Raw genomic sequence first — 14,474 nt, forward strand, 5'->3', positions numbered from 1 at the left:
GAAATTTTCAAAAAATGATTGTGATGAGCCTTTTACCCGATGTTTATTTTAAAAACAATATTTAAAAAAAATAGTGCTAAAACTGCAAACGTTAACCGTAGGGCCTTTGGTCTACACGCGCTTAGCGCTACTTAAGCGCTTTCAATAGAACCCTGCGTATCCCAAAATCAACAGGACGGAGTTATACGTTTTAGAAAGAAATTGGTAGGCATTTTACATAACAACGGCAGCAACTTTCCGCCCCGTTGGCTCAAAGCAATTTTAAGCGCGCTCTGACGACAAAAGTTTTAGCTTTGATAAACCAAACATTTCTGCGTTTCTACATGAATTTCTTAATGATTCCCACTCATTAATTAATTAATCAGATCTAGATCTACATGTTCTTATCCATTGAACAAATGTTCTTTTCAACATGGTACCACCGCGATAGGATTCAGGCCCAGGCTAGCCTAGCCTAGGCTACGCAGTGCAAGCTCGGCTTTCTTGCCAGCCAAGGCTTGGCCCAGGCCCGCCGAGGCTATTCGCCCAGGGAGCGTTACCCAGAAGACACTGCGTGCGTGACCCACATTTGAACAGCGAGTCCAGAGAGGAAGTAGCCAAAGACATGAATCAAAATGGCGTAAGGCTCCAGTTGGATACCCTTTGTCATTGATAGCGAACGTTTAATTCCAATTTTCTGTGATTTCGGTGACCAGGAAACCAATTTCAATGTTTCCTATGCAACCAGGTATGCTACTGAACTCACAGGACTGCGGGTTTTTTTGATAAGTAGACTATTTATGTTTAATTTGTTCTCACACTAAAAATGCACAGGCACAGACGTGTGCTTTTTCGCATCTCTTTCTCTGCTGAGGGATGTGACTGGTTTCATGATTCATGTTACAACACATTGATATATTTGAACAGTTCCTGTTACTGTTAATTCGTAGTCTTTGCGTTAAGCGGGTATGTTACATTGATTTAAAGAGTAAACATCATATTCAAAGTGAACTGAATGTGATCGTAAAAACTGCGTGCACCAAAACAATGAATTCAACACAGCCAGGGCCAGGGCATGCCCCACCAAATAATAACAAACACATGTGTTGGCCTGTGTCATAACAATCCTTTGTGTTGAGAACGAATGAAAAAAACACATGAAGCTACAGCGAGCGGCTGAGCACCTAGCACACCTCTGTGATTGCTCAAATATAGATTTAGATCTAGAATCTAATCTAGAATCTAGATTCTAGATCTAGATCTAGATATCGTAGGCGTAGGTTAGCTAGATTCTAGACTATCTAGATTCTAGATCTAGATAGAACATTTCCACCATCTATTTTTGTAGTCCGCCGAGGCTTCCCTCACCAGTTGACTAGATCTGTAGATCTCACTGTGGCAGGGCCGCTTAGCACGTGATGGGCTACATCACTAGGTTTCATCGCCGACTGCTAAGGCACTAAGACTAAGGCTATGTATGTGTGTGTGTGCGCGAGCTTGACTTTAGATATCTATGTGTGTGTGTGCGTGTGTGTTTGTTTGTGTGTGCGCACACACGTGTACGTGTGCGCAGTATCTTTGTGTGTGTGCACAACTTTGAGGAGAAGGTAAATTTATGGAACGACAATTGCTGAGATTGTTTAAAAGATGGTAGCGTTAATTGCCACCGAGTGACGCGGTGTCAAGTCTGAAAACAACACTATCTTTAGCATATAGATCTAATGTGTGTCTAATGGGTCAATTTGTTCTCAACTAATTTTATTGGACGAGCATCTAGAATCTAGAAATCTAGATCTAGTCTAGAGCTACGGTACCAACTTGGCGTGTTTTCAATGAGACGTAGGCCTAGATCCAGGCTAGCCTTAGCCTACACTTTGGTGTAGAACCAACACAGGCAATTCTAGAAGTAGAAGGTCACAAACGCACGCTAACTCAAGCAGAAATTCACGTTATATCGGGGAACATAAATCGGGGGACGGGGGTCAGGAAAAGATATGCACACACACACAGAGGGACAGAGAAGCAAACGCACAACACCGAGCACTCGAGCACAATAAGCTAGATCTACACACCAAAGCAAAAGAGCTCCAATTTACTCGGTGGCAATGGACAAAAAGTCAATCTTTGTCAATTGCCACCGCGTCACTCGGTGGCAATTGACACTACCTTAAAAGATATTACAAAAACAGTGAGATCTAGATTTCTAGTCAACCTTTACTGGCGAGGGAAACCCAAAAGTCTTGGGGGAAACCCCGGGAAGACGACAAAAATGGATCGGCAGAAATACATCATCTATATTTGGGCCAATCACAAAGTTGTCCTAGGGTTTTTTGTTTACATGGAGTTTTGTGTTTTGCCTGGGGTGACTAAATGCGAAATAGGTTACTGCCTAGGTCGAGCAGTCCTGTTTTCTGGCAGTACCTTGAAGGCATCTTCAAATGAAGTATCTGAATATGCTGACATTTTAAAAATCTCTAGGTTTAGATTCTAGTTCTAGAAATTGAATTCGATGCAAAGAAATGCTGGTATTTTTTTACTTTCCCTCCCGTCTCACACTTAGCTACCAGTTGTCCATTTACAACTAAATATTGATGCGCTGAACATGAATATCAACTTCATTTCCGTCGCAAATTAATAGTTGAAATATTTGATCTGTTCTTAATCGAGATAGACGTGCTTTGGACCAATCGGGGGGTTCCAAAAAGAAAATCTGGGGGGTCTGCAGTTTGAACCCAGAAGCAGTGCATCTGTGTGCGGGAGTGAAAGTAAAAATTTACCAAAATGCTTCTTCCCGATCATCGCAGAAGGGCAGAATGAAAGATGACGCCTAAATCTAGCAAAATAACAACAAAAATCTCGAGAACGGAAACCGCTAGGAGAAATAGAGATGAAGTTTATTTTCCCGAGCGTTCGGAGAAATTATAGTCACTTCGTAATTTTAAATACAAACTGCAATGAATGTAAATAGGTTGTTGATCTTTCTTGTGGATTTTATCGACTGAAGGATTTTTTAACAGTTGTAGGTTTTGATAAAACAACAATGAATTGATGAACTGATTGCTGCAACTTATACTTTTATGCTCCGACGAACACGCAAGCTTCGAGGCATGCCAAGTGCCTGCTTGTAGTGTCCAGTTTGTAAATAGCAATAGTTAATGTGCTGATACGAAGTACAAAGATGAGCTACTAACTTTTTAAAAGTTATCGTAATATGTGAACTAGAGGGCCGTAGGCATACCCACTTTTTACTTTCACCTCTGACTAGGCCTCTGTCACACAGCGCTAGCAAAAAATGGCTTATCAACTCAAATTCAAAGTTGTTCCAAAATTCAAAATACAGCTAGCCTTTTATTTTGTTTGATGATACTATACTAATACTATTATACTATAGCCTATACTATCTGTCTTTAAGTAAAATCAAAACAAAATTGCGCTGGCAGTCACCAAAGAAATATGCATAGAGCGAATTTACCAATCAATTAGTGACAAATAATCTTTAAAAGTTTTTTTCCATTTCGTCTCAAAAGTAGCAAAAATTAAATGGTGTGCCATTTTGCTTTATAGTGGATATGCTCAGCAGACTCACTCTACTGAGTCAGAGGATTATTGTATTTGTAGTCATTGAAAACACCAAATTTGACATCAGGTTCCTATCTGCTGCTATCTTCTGCAAATTACGGTCATACTAAAATGCGAAAAGACATGAAAAGATACGATACACCTGTCCTAATTGGGATGGTGTCCCGTGCGCTCACATGACTTTGTGATGCAGTCGCGAGCACCGTAAAACATTTACCCCCCCCCATAAAAAGAATTCAAGTGGGGAGAGTTGCCTGTCAAAAATCCACAAGACGCGTTTAACAACGTAATTTTCCACTTGTCACAGTGGTACCCGCGCCATAAAGCAAGAAAGTCCTATCTCAGTAAATACATAATTAATATTTTCCTAATAATATTAATAATTGTAAGGCGACAGTAAAAGACTATGACACATCAAAAGGATGTCATGCGCCAATCTGCCCTTCATTCGGAAGTCTCGTGTGTTTGTCATGGCGGAGTATAAACTAGGAGCGGGCACGAAAAGAGTCGAGTACTCGTTGCTCACGAGAAATGCCCTTCCCGTCGCTTCCCGGCAACTAAACTACTGCCCGGTACCGAGAAGTGATACCGCTCGTTGGTTTGACACAACGAGTAATGAGAGTGAGAGGTGTTTACGGAAAGAGCGGCACAACCAGTGAGAACTGGCACGCAGACAGTGTTACCCTTCACCGTGCCATCCTGTGTCTGAAACTGAAAGGGAGGGAAGAGGGTGGCGAGGCGAGTGGGGCTCAGGCTAAGGCCAAGGACCTTACTGTATAACCTCCGTGGCCTAGGCCTAGGTCCCCCTACCTTCCTTCACTGCTTGCGCATGCGCAACAAGGCTAGCCTAGTTTAAGATCCCGGCCACGGCCGGCCTTCTCGCTGAGTGAGCTACTCGCCCAACGTGCGAGAGAAGAAAAATTGGTCACGAGATGAGAAGCACTTCTTAGGACTGGTAGTACCGGTCCCGGCGAGAGTAGGTCAGCTTTTCGGTCTTCTCGCTTGGGAAGAAAAAAGTGCTTCCCGCCCGTCTCTAGTATAAACAAACTTTTTGGGACCATAGATGGTAAGGATTACCCCAATTTTGATCAAAGTAACCCTGAAAATGAGTCTGAAGGGACACAAATCAGATGCTTTTTCGTGCCTTATCGCGTCTTTTTTCGCATTTTAGTATGACCCGCAAATTAGGCCTACTAGTTGTGTGTTGAGATATTTAATGGTTTTTATTTAAATTATTTTACAAGGTCTAACTGTATATAGCTAGATATTCAGGGTTTCAAAGGGGCATGCCCCCGACCTGAAAAAATCAGGAGAGTTGAGGGTGTTGTGCCGGAGAATGCAATCAACTCTTCACCAGATATATTTTTCTTCTTTAAATTTAAAAAAAATGTATTTTGAACTCTGATGTCACAATGATTAAATGGTATTTTCTGTTCTGTTCCATTTCAGGGCCTGGCGGCTATGGCCAGCCTCCGACAGGTAAGCAAGTTTACTGGTATGAGTTTGTTGATCCCCCTCCCAGCGACTGTCTTCAAAAGTCATAAGCCTTCATGAAAAGTGGTTGTTGGTATTTTTATGTGTATAAAACTTACATGCCTTTGGTAGGTCCTTTGTTTTCTTTCAAGGCTTGATGATTCTGTTCTTCAGTTTGAACCATCTGGGATGTTTACACTTGTAACAAAAGTTTTTGTTTTTGTTCAGAACATGAAAGTTCAAATTGTTTTTAAATGCCTACTGGCAAATATAGTTGTGAAGGAGTTCCCTGAAGATGGAGACTTCTGTCGATGTCGCAAGCAATCCACTTGTGTCTCTTTGTGTACTTAAACGGTGGAGACAAAAAAACCCAACTAGTTTTGTTGTGTCGTTCCTATCAAGAATCGTATGATACGAAAACAAATTGTAAACCTTGACCATAGCATAACTGCATTTTGTTCCTGTTGAAAACTGCATGTTTGAGAGCTTGGGGGGGGGGGGGGGGGTAAAAGTTTCATGGTGCTCGCAACTGCATAGGGTCATATGAGCTTGCGGGACACACCAAACATTTTCAGTTGGTAGGAAATTTTGAATTTTGCCCGGTTGGCGGCTGAAGCCTACTCGATTTTTGGACCACCGAGGGATCTTTAACTGGTGCAACTTGCACACGGGACCTCCAGGATTTTTCGTCCTTGTCCGAGAAGGCTTGGTGTAGATCTTACCTACCATAAGATCGGGGGTGTGAGTGTGGCTAAAAGACAGCATTAAGAAGGAGCCAAGGAGAAGCAGTTGAAAGGCTGCAGAAAGAGTCAGAGCTTTGAGAGAATGTTGAATGTAAAAAATAAAAATAGAAAATGTTCAAAATTCTGACTTAAATGGATTGCTTGTGCCAGCGACAATTTTTGTTGTATTACTTGTTCTATACTAGTAAGGGGCTTGGATAGGACACATTTAGCGGGTATTGTAGGGAATGATAGTTGGATTTGACCATTGTGACAGTATAGAACAGGGGCTTCAATTTGGGTATATTACATTATGATTATAGAGGAGATTAAGACAGCATAATGTAATGTAATCTTTAATTCTATCTTAAACTTAAGTATTGAGTTCCCCTGATAGTTAATGGTTTTGAATTTATTTTGGTGAGTTTTGAGCCCCTTCTTTTGGTAATTATCTTAGTTATTTCGTTTATTAAAGTTTCCCCATGTTTTTTTTTTGTGTTTTTTTTTGTGTTGGTGTGGGAGGATATTGTGTGCCTGTTTTTTTACCTTTCTTTCAAAGTAACAGAAACTTCCTACTAGACAAATGAATTCTTGTGGCTTTTAACTGAAGTAATCTTGTGGTAAAACATTTTCTGTTTGTTTACTATTGACAGTTGATTTTATTTGTTGATCTTTTCTGAGTAACGGACATTTGTTGTATGTTAACTTAAGGTGTAATCAGTCATTTGTCTTGCATTTCACTCTTTTGTGTCCTAGCTGAACTTGACGGTAGTCTTGAGTTAGTTTTTTTTTATTTTTTAAATGTTGTAATGTTAGTTTGGTCATTAAATATGTAGGTTGTACTACTAGCTTGATGTAATACAAGGCGGTGGTCTCCTTTTATCGTGAAGTGCAATAGTAACAGTAGGGGGAAAGATCATTTATTTACTGTTGTGAGGTTGGCAAAAAGAATCTTTCTGGACCTCATAAGCATAAAGGTATTTTGAGTTTTTGCATATATTTGTAGCCGCAGACATTGAAGGGGCATTTTGCCCGTTGAAATTCAAGAACTATCTGGGTTTAAGAATTTTTTAAAAGGGAGCTTTTTGCAGATAAATTATGTTCCTCATAGAATACTATTACTTATGCCTTCATAAAGGATTTATATTTTCTTTTGTTGTTGTGGGTGATTTTTTGTTCTTTCTCTTTTTGTTTTTAAATATGTATTTCTCTTATTTGTTACTGAAACAGTTCAGTTTATTGTATGCTGAAAGAGTAGTATCATAAAATATTAAGATTTTGATTTCAGTTTTAATTGAAATCTTAGTCAAATATACGTAACAGCTTTTTTTTTAATCCTGAAAAAAGGAACAGGAAAGAATATTTTGTTATAGCTTTTTATACGTTCTGTCTTCAATTTTTTGTTTGAATAAAATTATTGTGTGTATTCATAGTTTTAATTTCTGTTTGAGCACAGAGTGCTTGGATATGAATTTTCTTTTCTCCTGTGTATTTTTGTTCTTTTTATTGGAGGTTCAGGCACGTTTTATTTTTTTTAAAGTTGGAAAGATAATTCTCCCTGCCCTTTTATTTGTTCTCTTTTAAAAATTTGCTTTCGTTGGTGGTACTTACAATTTATTATCGTAAATGTTTTGAATAATATTTATTTCCACACGTATGCTTTGCTGGCAAACATTCTTTTATTTTTCCTCGTCCTATGGAATTTTGTTGGTGTTTTTAAATGGTGTCCATGCCTAGGCAAAATGAGCACACTGCTTCCAGTATGGATTTATGCAGAGAGTAATGCTTCACAGCCAGTATTAACTTTTGTGAAAGGCGCTATGTCTCATCCTTTGATTTTATGATAGTGGATTCGTTGTTGTGGTGTTTGTGAGTGACTCTGTATTATCATTATCTTTGCCATTGGTGTGTCTACCTTCGTAAAGCTGTGAGTCTTTGACATCTGTTAGAGTTGGATTGATGACAGGCTGGCTATTTGAAGATTAGAAACCAGTTAGTGCCTGTTAGGTTTCTCTATTGCTTTTCATTGCTGCTTTGATTAACCAATGTCCTGATAAAAATAATGTTTTAAAATTTGAGTAACTCTGAGCATTCATTTTGTTCTTGCCTTTGCATAGTAGCATGTTTTTGTTGAGAGTCCAAATGTTTGCAGTGTGATAATCTTGTTCAATGGAAAGTTACTCTGTAAGTAAAAATAGGGTCCTGATTGTCTCTTAGGGGTAAGTGGAAAAAAACTATAAGTGCAGGGTCTTTAGAACTTAGTGTTTGCAGTGCAGTGCTCAAGCAGGCCACTCTACCTTGTGGTATGAGCGAGGCCATTGTTTTAGTTCTTTTTATATCATCATTCTGTTAAAACCTGTAGGCCTGGTTCATTGATGTTTTAATATTAGTGTAGTATTACTGTCACGTTGATATGCAAATAACTGAGAATTTTTTAAAGGGTTTTTGCAATTCTCTCAGGTTGCAGCAATAATAATAATTATGAACTGTTTTGTCTGTTGATTGAAACGAAAGCAGTTTTGGATCAAGGTTTTTGCAGAGGAGGTGTGGGAATTTCCCAGAAGCGTAATTTCTGGGTCATGGCCTTGAAACTGTTTTCGTCCTCACCGCCAATTTTCAGAAAAATAAAGCTTGGGTATTTGTTCTGTTTTTAAGGCCAAGGCATGCCCTCATTCTTGGGAGCTCACTTAGGAAATGGTAGGTATCCATTGAAGCTTTCCTGTCTCCTCTCTATTCTTGATTTCCAAATTTTGTTTTAATCCTTTCTTTCAAATGGCCTAAGAGACCCCACTGACCTAAGTGAACGTATGAAACAAAATTTCTGTGTTTTCCTTTTTTGTTTTGTTTTTACCACTTATTGTATATTTCTGACACAAATGTTAGTTCAGTAACAATAACAGTATTAATACGGATCATGATTAACAGTTCATTTCTCTGTGGGTACTGTGAATCTGTGCTGCAACATCTTTCAAGTAGAAAATAGAATACCAGAAATTCTTGTCGATCCTTCCTCAAGTAGAGAGTAGAGTGCCAATAGTTTACTTTCAGTTATCTTTTGGCCCAAACACAGGTAGATAGAAGAAGATGAAAAACTTTGTTGCTGTTTTTGAAAGTCTGTTTGTCCATTAGAGAACAAGTGTCAACATTTTATTTCTTCTCTTTTGTTGCTGTTGTAGAAAATAAAGTCATCTCCTTTGCGTTAAATGTTGTTTGATCAAGATGAAATTCGTATGGAGGGGAGAGATAACAAGTGCTGCTAAAAACTGTTTCATCCTTTGCCACCCTCTTGTTGTACTGTTCAAACCCTGTACTTCTCCCAATGTCTGTCGCAGTTTGGCACTACTTTTCTGTGAATTCCATACGCAAATGCACCCAGACTTAAAATGAATGTTGGTTATGAGGTAGATGGCAGGCTTAATTTCTTGCTTATTACAACACCCCCCCCCCCTCCTTTTCACCTTTTCAATATTTTATGTTTTTCTGTATACTAGATACAAGTTCATTGCTCTTGTTAAGTTTTGGGACATAAATGAGATTGAGAGAAAGATATTTATCAAATAGAGGTCAGACGACTGACAGTTTGACAATGGTTAGACAGACTGTTATACTTTAGAGTCTTAAAGGTGAACATGATTTTCATATCTAAAGTTTGATCACTTCATTATTTGGAAGTTTTAATGATCAAAATAAAATTGATATCTCAAGGTTTGGTTACCTCATTGCTAATTATGATTATAATAACAATGGAAGTAGAACTGTGAGTAATTGTTATTTCTTCTTCAATGAATGGATAGCTGCGAACATCATTTTTAAGAATTGACCGGGGATGTCTTCTCATGATTGATTATCCCTGAAAATAGCATTTGCTTTGTTTGAACTTGTAGAGCTGAGTTATAATAAACAGCTTACTTCTATTGATGTAAAAAAGATAAATTGGGTAAAATCATTGTAGTTAAGGATGAGAAGACTATATTGTAGGGGATATGCCATGATTATGGAGATGACCGCTCCTCTCCTCACACAGATTCACATTTGGTTTATGGTTCTTTTTGCCCAGACAAAAAACACACATCAGTGTTGTCCAACATGTTCCTTTGAGTTATGAAAGTGTTCGTTCTGGTCTGCTGTATTCCCCACAATGCATGAACGGCAGAAATTCATGTAGTCTCTGGTCAGAGCGGGTGTATGTGCAGTGACAGCCAGCTGCACAGTTCTGCTATGTCTGGTCTGTGATTATGTTGGTGTGCTTGCTTGGTTTGGCGGGGTTCCTTTTTGAGGGGTTGGGAGCTTTTAAAACCCAATTGGTTTGGAACAAAAAAAGTTTTACTTTTATATATTATAACAATAATGTAATAGGGTTTGAGAGAAGAGCAATTTAAGTCAGGTATCAAAATATAACGTGGGATCTGGGGGGAGGTTATTTGGAACCTAGAAGCTCAGCTTTCAATTGGTGCATACAGAACTTGAACTTGCGTCTGTGATTGAGCAGTAAGTCACTTGGCTGTCACAGGCAGGAGACCCAAGTTCAATTCCAGAGGGGGTAGAAGTTTTATCATTAAAAAAAATTATCAAGTATTTCAGTCTTTTTATTAGGATGTGGCATCCCTTTCTGGAAGCCTGCCTCCTTAAAATAATCTAAATTGTATCAAAGGGGGCATAAAAATACATTAAAGTAAAAAAAAAAACATAAAAGGGAGGAATCACTGTCAGATGTTCATACCTTTTTAAGACGCTATCTGTGAAATGAGTGTCGTGTATGAAAATATTTTTGAGTGACTGGAAGTGAGTATGCTCCCGAAAAATGAAATTTAAAAAATCCATGCAAAAGTGCCACACCGAAAGTAAAAAGAAAGTTTTTAAGCTACATGTTAGTGAATATATAATACAGGTGTAGCAGCAACTCTTTTTTGCTGTTGTATTTGATTTTACAAGTACGTCCACTTAATCATGCATTTTAGGGAATTCTGTGTACCTAGCATCTCTGATTTATAGTAATATTTCGGTTTGCCTTGTTGGAAGGGTTACACTGTTTGTTTCAATTTATAAGCAAGAGTTTGAAGTGTTTGAAACTTTTGGGCTAAATTTCTGATCATTCTTTCTGATGCTTCATTACATTTTTCCTATTCATACCCAAAAGCAGTGCAAAAAAGATAAAGTAATAAAGGTCATACTCTTTCTCCTATCTGGAATGTCATGGAAGTTGTATATATCTGACTGGTTAATATATATTATTTGAAAGTGAAGCAGAGAGGGAGGGTTGTTAGTGTTGTACCAGTGATTGCGTTAGATTGCTAGTATTGATATTTTCTCGTAGCATGGCTCTATTTGAATTAATATATGTGAGACAGCGTGGTTTAATCAGGTGCTCGTCAAAATACAGAAATCTGAGAAAAGGGCATTTTTCCGAAAGTTTGGACTTTTTTATCGAATGCTCAAAACATGTCATTTTTCTGTTGTCTAGGACTCTTTAGCTATTAAAGTTACCAAACTTTGGCTGCCATTTTCTCGCTAATTTCACTACTGGAACCAGGCTACCTCCCTTTTTTCAGTCGCAAATATCTTGAGTTCTTTTAAAAATAGATGCATATTTATTTAATTGGAAGCAAGTCGAATAAATCAGGTGATACCAATATCTCCACATGTCAGAAAATTGACGAGCGCCTGATTCCACTGCGTTATGACACATATTTGTTCAGCTGTCTTTTTCCCTGCCATTTTCCTACCATTCACCGCTCCAGCCCTTGTGTTGTCTTTATGCTTTTTTCACATTCAGCTGCTTTTATGAATCTTTATTTTGACAGCATGCCCCACAGCATGCTTTTTTTTCTCACCCTGTTTGGATCAAGGAAGGAAGAGCTTTTGGGCAATATTAACGCTTTGTACAAGGGTTTTCTCTGTGACTGCTCGTGCTAAGATGTGACTTGATCAAATTTGTATAATATATGTTTATTTTTAACAATTCTTTCTTACTGATAATACATTATTTGTTCTTCTAGCTTCAAAAGATACTGGTGTTGACAAATTGGTAAAAATAACTGTTTTCTTCATAGCTATGAAATGAAGAGAGATGTAATATTATAGTCCAGTTTGGTGCAGTTTATATCCTTAAAAGTGAATTGTTCAAGTTGAAGAAAAAATGGAAAATTGTACTTTTGGATAAACTTGATTAATTTTCGTAAATCAATGAAATTGTTACGCACCGAGAATATAGAGCTGATAATATATATTTGAACTTTTTTTGTCAGGTGATAATTGGTAGGATAATGACATACGTAAGAAGAGAAAAAAAAGGGTGATCTGTGGCAGATGCAGAAGCAATCCTTTCAGACGCCTTTGCTATGTATGTGGCTACGTGCTTGCCCATTTATTTAGTTGTTTCACTTGTTTGTGTACATTCATTGACTAACTCGGTTACTTTTATTTTTCTTTAAATTGCCTTGAGTTCCTACATGTGCTCTGGTAGTCAGTCTGTTCTTTGGATTGATCGACTTTGTAGCTCTTTCCAAGGAAATATTTGTCGGAACAGCAAAACATAAAAACTTTTACTTGACAATTTTTCTACTTTTTCGTATTCTCACAAATGTATAGTGAAAATTCCTTTAAGATTAACATTTTATACATATTGAAATTGTAATTTAGTGTACTGTCTCAATTACTGCTCACACACACTTGCGGGTACACATCTGTGCTGTGCATTAGCATAAATTTTTTTTTAGGCTAGTGTGACTTTCTGTTGGCTATTTTTGCCTCCTCATCAATGTCTAGACGGATTGAAAGGGAGTGTGTTCCTGAGAATAAATTTTACTGTGTGGGTGGATGGCGGGTGTTCTTATGTGGTTTGCTCCTTCTTTCCTATCAAACATCTATCGTCCTTGTCTCCCTTTTTTTTATTATGTTTGTTTCTCTCTTGTAGCACCTCTAATCTTCGGCACTGATATGAACTAATTGTGTTGCAAGTAGTGCCATAAAACGCTTGCTAAAAGCAAACAAACCTGAGTGTGTTACCTTCACCCTTCTACACACGACACATCTACCTCAGTGTGAGGTAGTAGAAATTAAGTTGTCCTTCAGGAGCTTAGGTGGATTGGTCTTGTAGGCTCAGGGGAACATGGCTTGAAGTGTTAAGCAGCTTAAGCTATTGACATGTAGAGCATGTCTCTATTTGTCTTGTTTTAAAACGTTTTTTTAACAAGCCTTTAGTGGTTAAGTCCCCTCAAGCTTGTTTTTCTATTTCTTCTTCAAACAATCGCAGGGTTGTTTTTTTTTTTTTTTTTTTTTTTTTGTAAAAGCAAATTTTAATCCTCTTTTGAGGTTTTTGAGTTTTTAGAATTTTTTTCTTCCTTATGATTTCCACCGCTACCCTTTTTTTTTCTCCAGTTGTTTGTTTCATTGTTTATTTTTCTTTGCTCTTATTTTGATGATTGCAAGAAGTTCTTGATTGTCTTTTTGACAAAGGATTAACATCAGCCTCAAAGTGTGCTCAATTTAGAACTTCACAGGCTGACAATATGAAAATAACTCATCTCGAATCATTTATTTATTATCCTTGAGGTGGGGATCTCCCCCCCCCCACCGCCTAAATCAGTGTAATTAAATGCAGTCGGGGCGCTTTCCAAACATTTATAATATTGCTATAGGAATTGTATCAAACAACAGGACGTATCATTGTTACTTGGGTGCTTTACAAAATAGTTATCATGCTGGGGTTACTTTGAGGATAAGTATGGTTCAGATTCCCTGACTGGGGCATTCCTGAACTTGCTATGTGCGAAAATGTTTCATGATTTTTCACCTGATAGGTGGGGTCCTGTCAGAGATAGATTCCAAATTACAGATTCCTCTTTCTTAAGACTTCCTACCATTACTAGCTGTTTAAACCACTAACGCTTTCTAACACCTTTTTCATAACGAGAGGTGTTTGCTTGGACTCTTTATTCTGAAGCTCATGCTTTTATTCTTTGCAAGTTAAATGTTCTTTTTGTGTGTTTAATTAAGTAAAACTATAGTCTTGCAATTGTCTGTTTTCTGATAATTAATGTCTCTTGTGTTTTGCTGTGTTTACAATAGTATTTGGAAAGTTGAAAACATGTGCAAAAAAAGTACTAGATAGTACTTGTGTACCATGCACTGTCTGTTTGGTCTCAAAATATTTGTAAGCATTATGTAGCCCTGTGTTTGCAGGGATGCATGGTTTGTTGTGTGGTATTTAAAACAATTTTTTTGTCTTAAGATTTATCATCTTTGTGTTTTATATATTCGTGGGCAGTGGTGGGGTCTGGTTTGATGCACCTCATCTACCCTTCTTTTCCCTGACACTAATTACCATAAAAACTAATTTGTTCCCAGTAAGATGTGGCGTTCCCAGTAAGATGTGGCCACTACCATACTGACCACTCATATCAACATTGTTTTTGTCCTAGTCCAAAGCCCTCTGAGAGATGTGTGTGTGTCATTATGTTTTGTTTTCCTTGATGTTGTTTGAATTTTTTTTAAAAGGTAGATGTTTTTGCACACCTTTTGTTGAGAATATTGTGACAGAAGTAAATAGGATAATATCAGTGATAGCGAGACTCACTATGTTTTTTTTGGTGTTTTTTTTTTTCCCTTTCGTTTTTCTCCTTCAGGCCAACCAGGTCTTCATTTTCCATTTCCTGGGATGCAAGCTCAGGATGGTATGAAATGGAATGAATGTCATGTTTTTGTGCATTTATATGTTTTTGG

The 14,474-nt window shown here is 37.8% G+C and overlaps 1 protein-coding gene across 7 annotated transcripts in view; it reads left to right on the plus strand.

The window, feature by feature from the left end:
- Positions 1–582: 582 nt before the first annotated feature.
- LOC101863465 (protein argonaute-2) overlaps positions 583–14,474 on the plus strand; it is a 47,932-nt gene continuing 34,040 nt past the window's right edge. For 5 of the 7 annotated variants that reach the window (XM_005107530.3, XM_005107532.3, XM_013087613.2 and 2 more), the window contains exons 1-4: positions 583–727; positions 5,008–5,037; positions 8,409–8,450; positions 14,378–14,425. In XM_005107530.3, the coding sequence (XP_005107587.1) occupies positions 709–727; positions 5,008–5,037; positions 8,409–8,450; positions 14,378–14,425 (139 nt within the window). In that variant the 5' untranslated portion in view covers positions 583–708. The remainder of the gene's footprint in view (positions 728–5,007; positions 5,038–8,408; positions 8,451–14,377; positions 14,426–14,474) is intronic. The other 2 variants (XM_035972199.1, XM_013087614.2) reach the window with 2 other exon arrangements.

This window comes from Aplysia californica, unplaced genomic scaffold (genome assembly GCF_000002075.1).
Source record: "Aplysia californica isolate F4 #8 unplaced genomic scaffold, AplCal3.0 scaffold00610, whole genome shotgun sequence".
Classification (NCBI taxonomy): Eukaryota; Metazoa; Mollusca; class Gastropoda; order Aplysiida; family Aplysiidae; genus Aplysia; species Aplysia californica.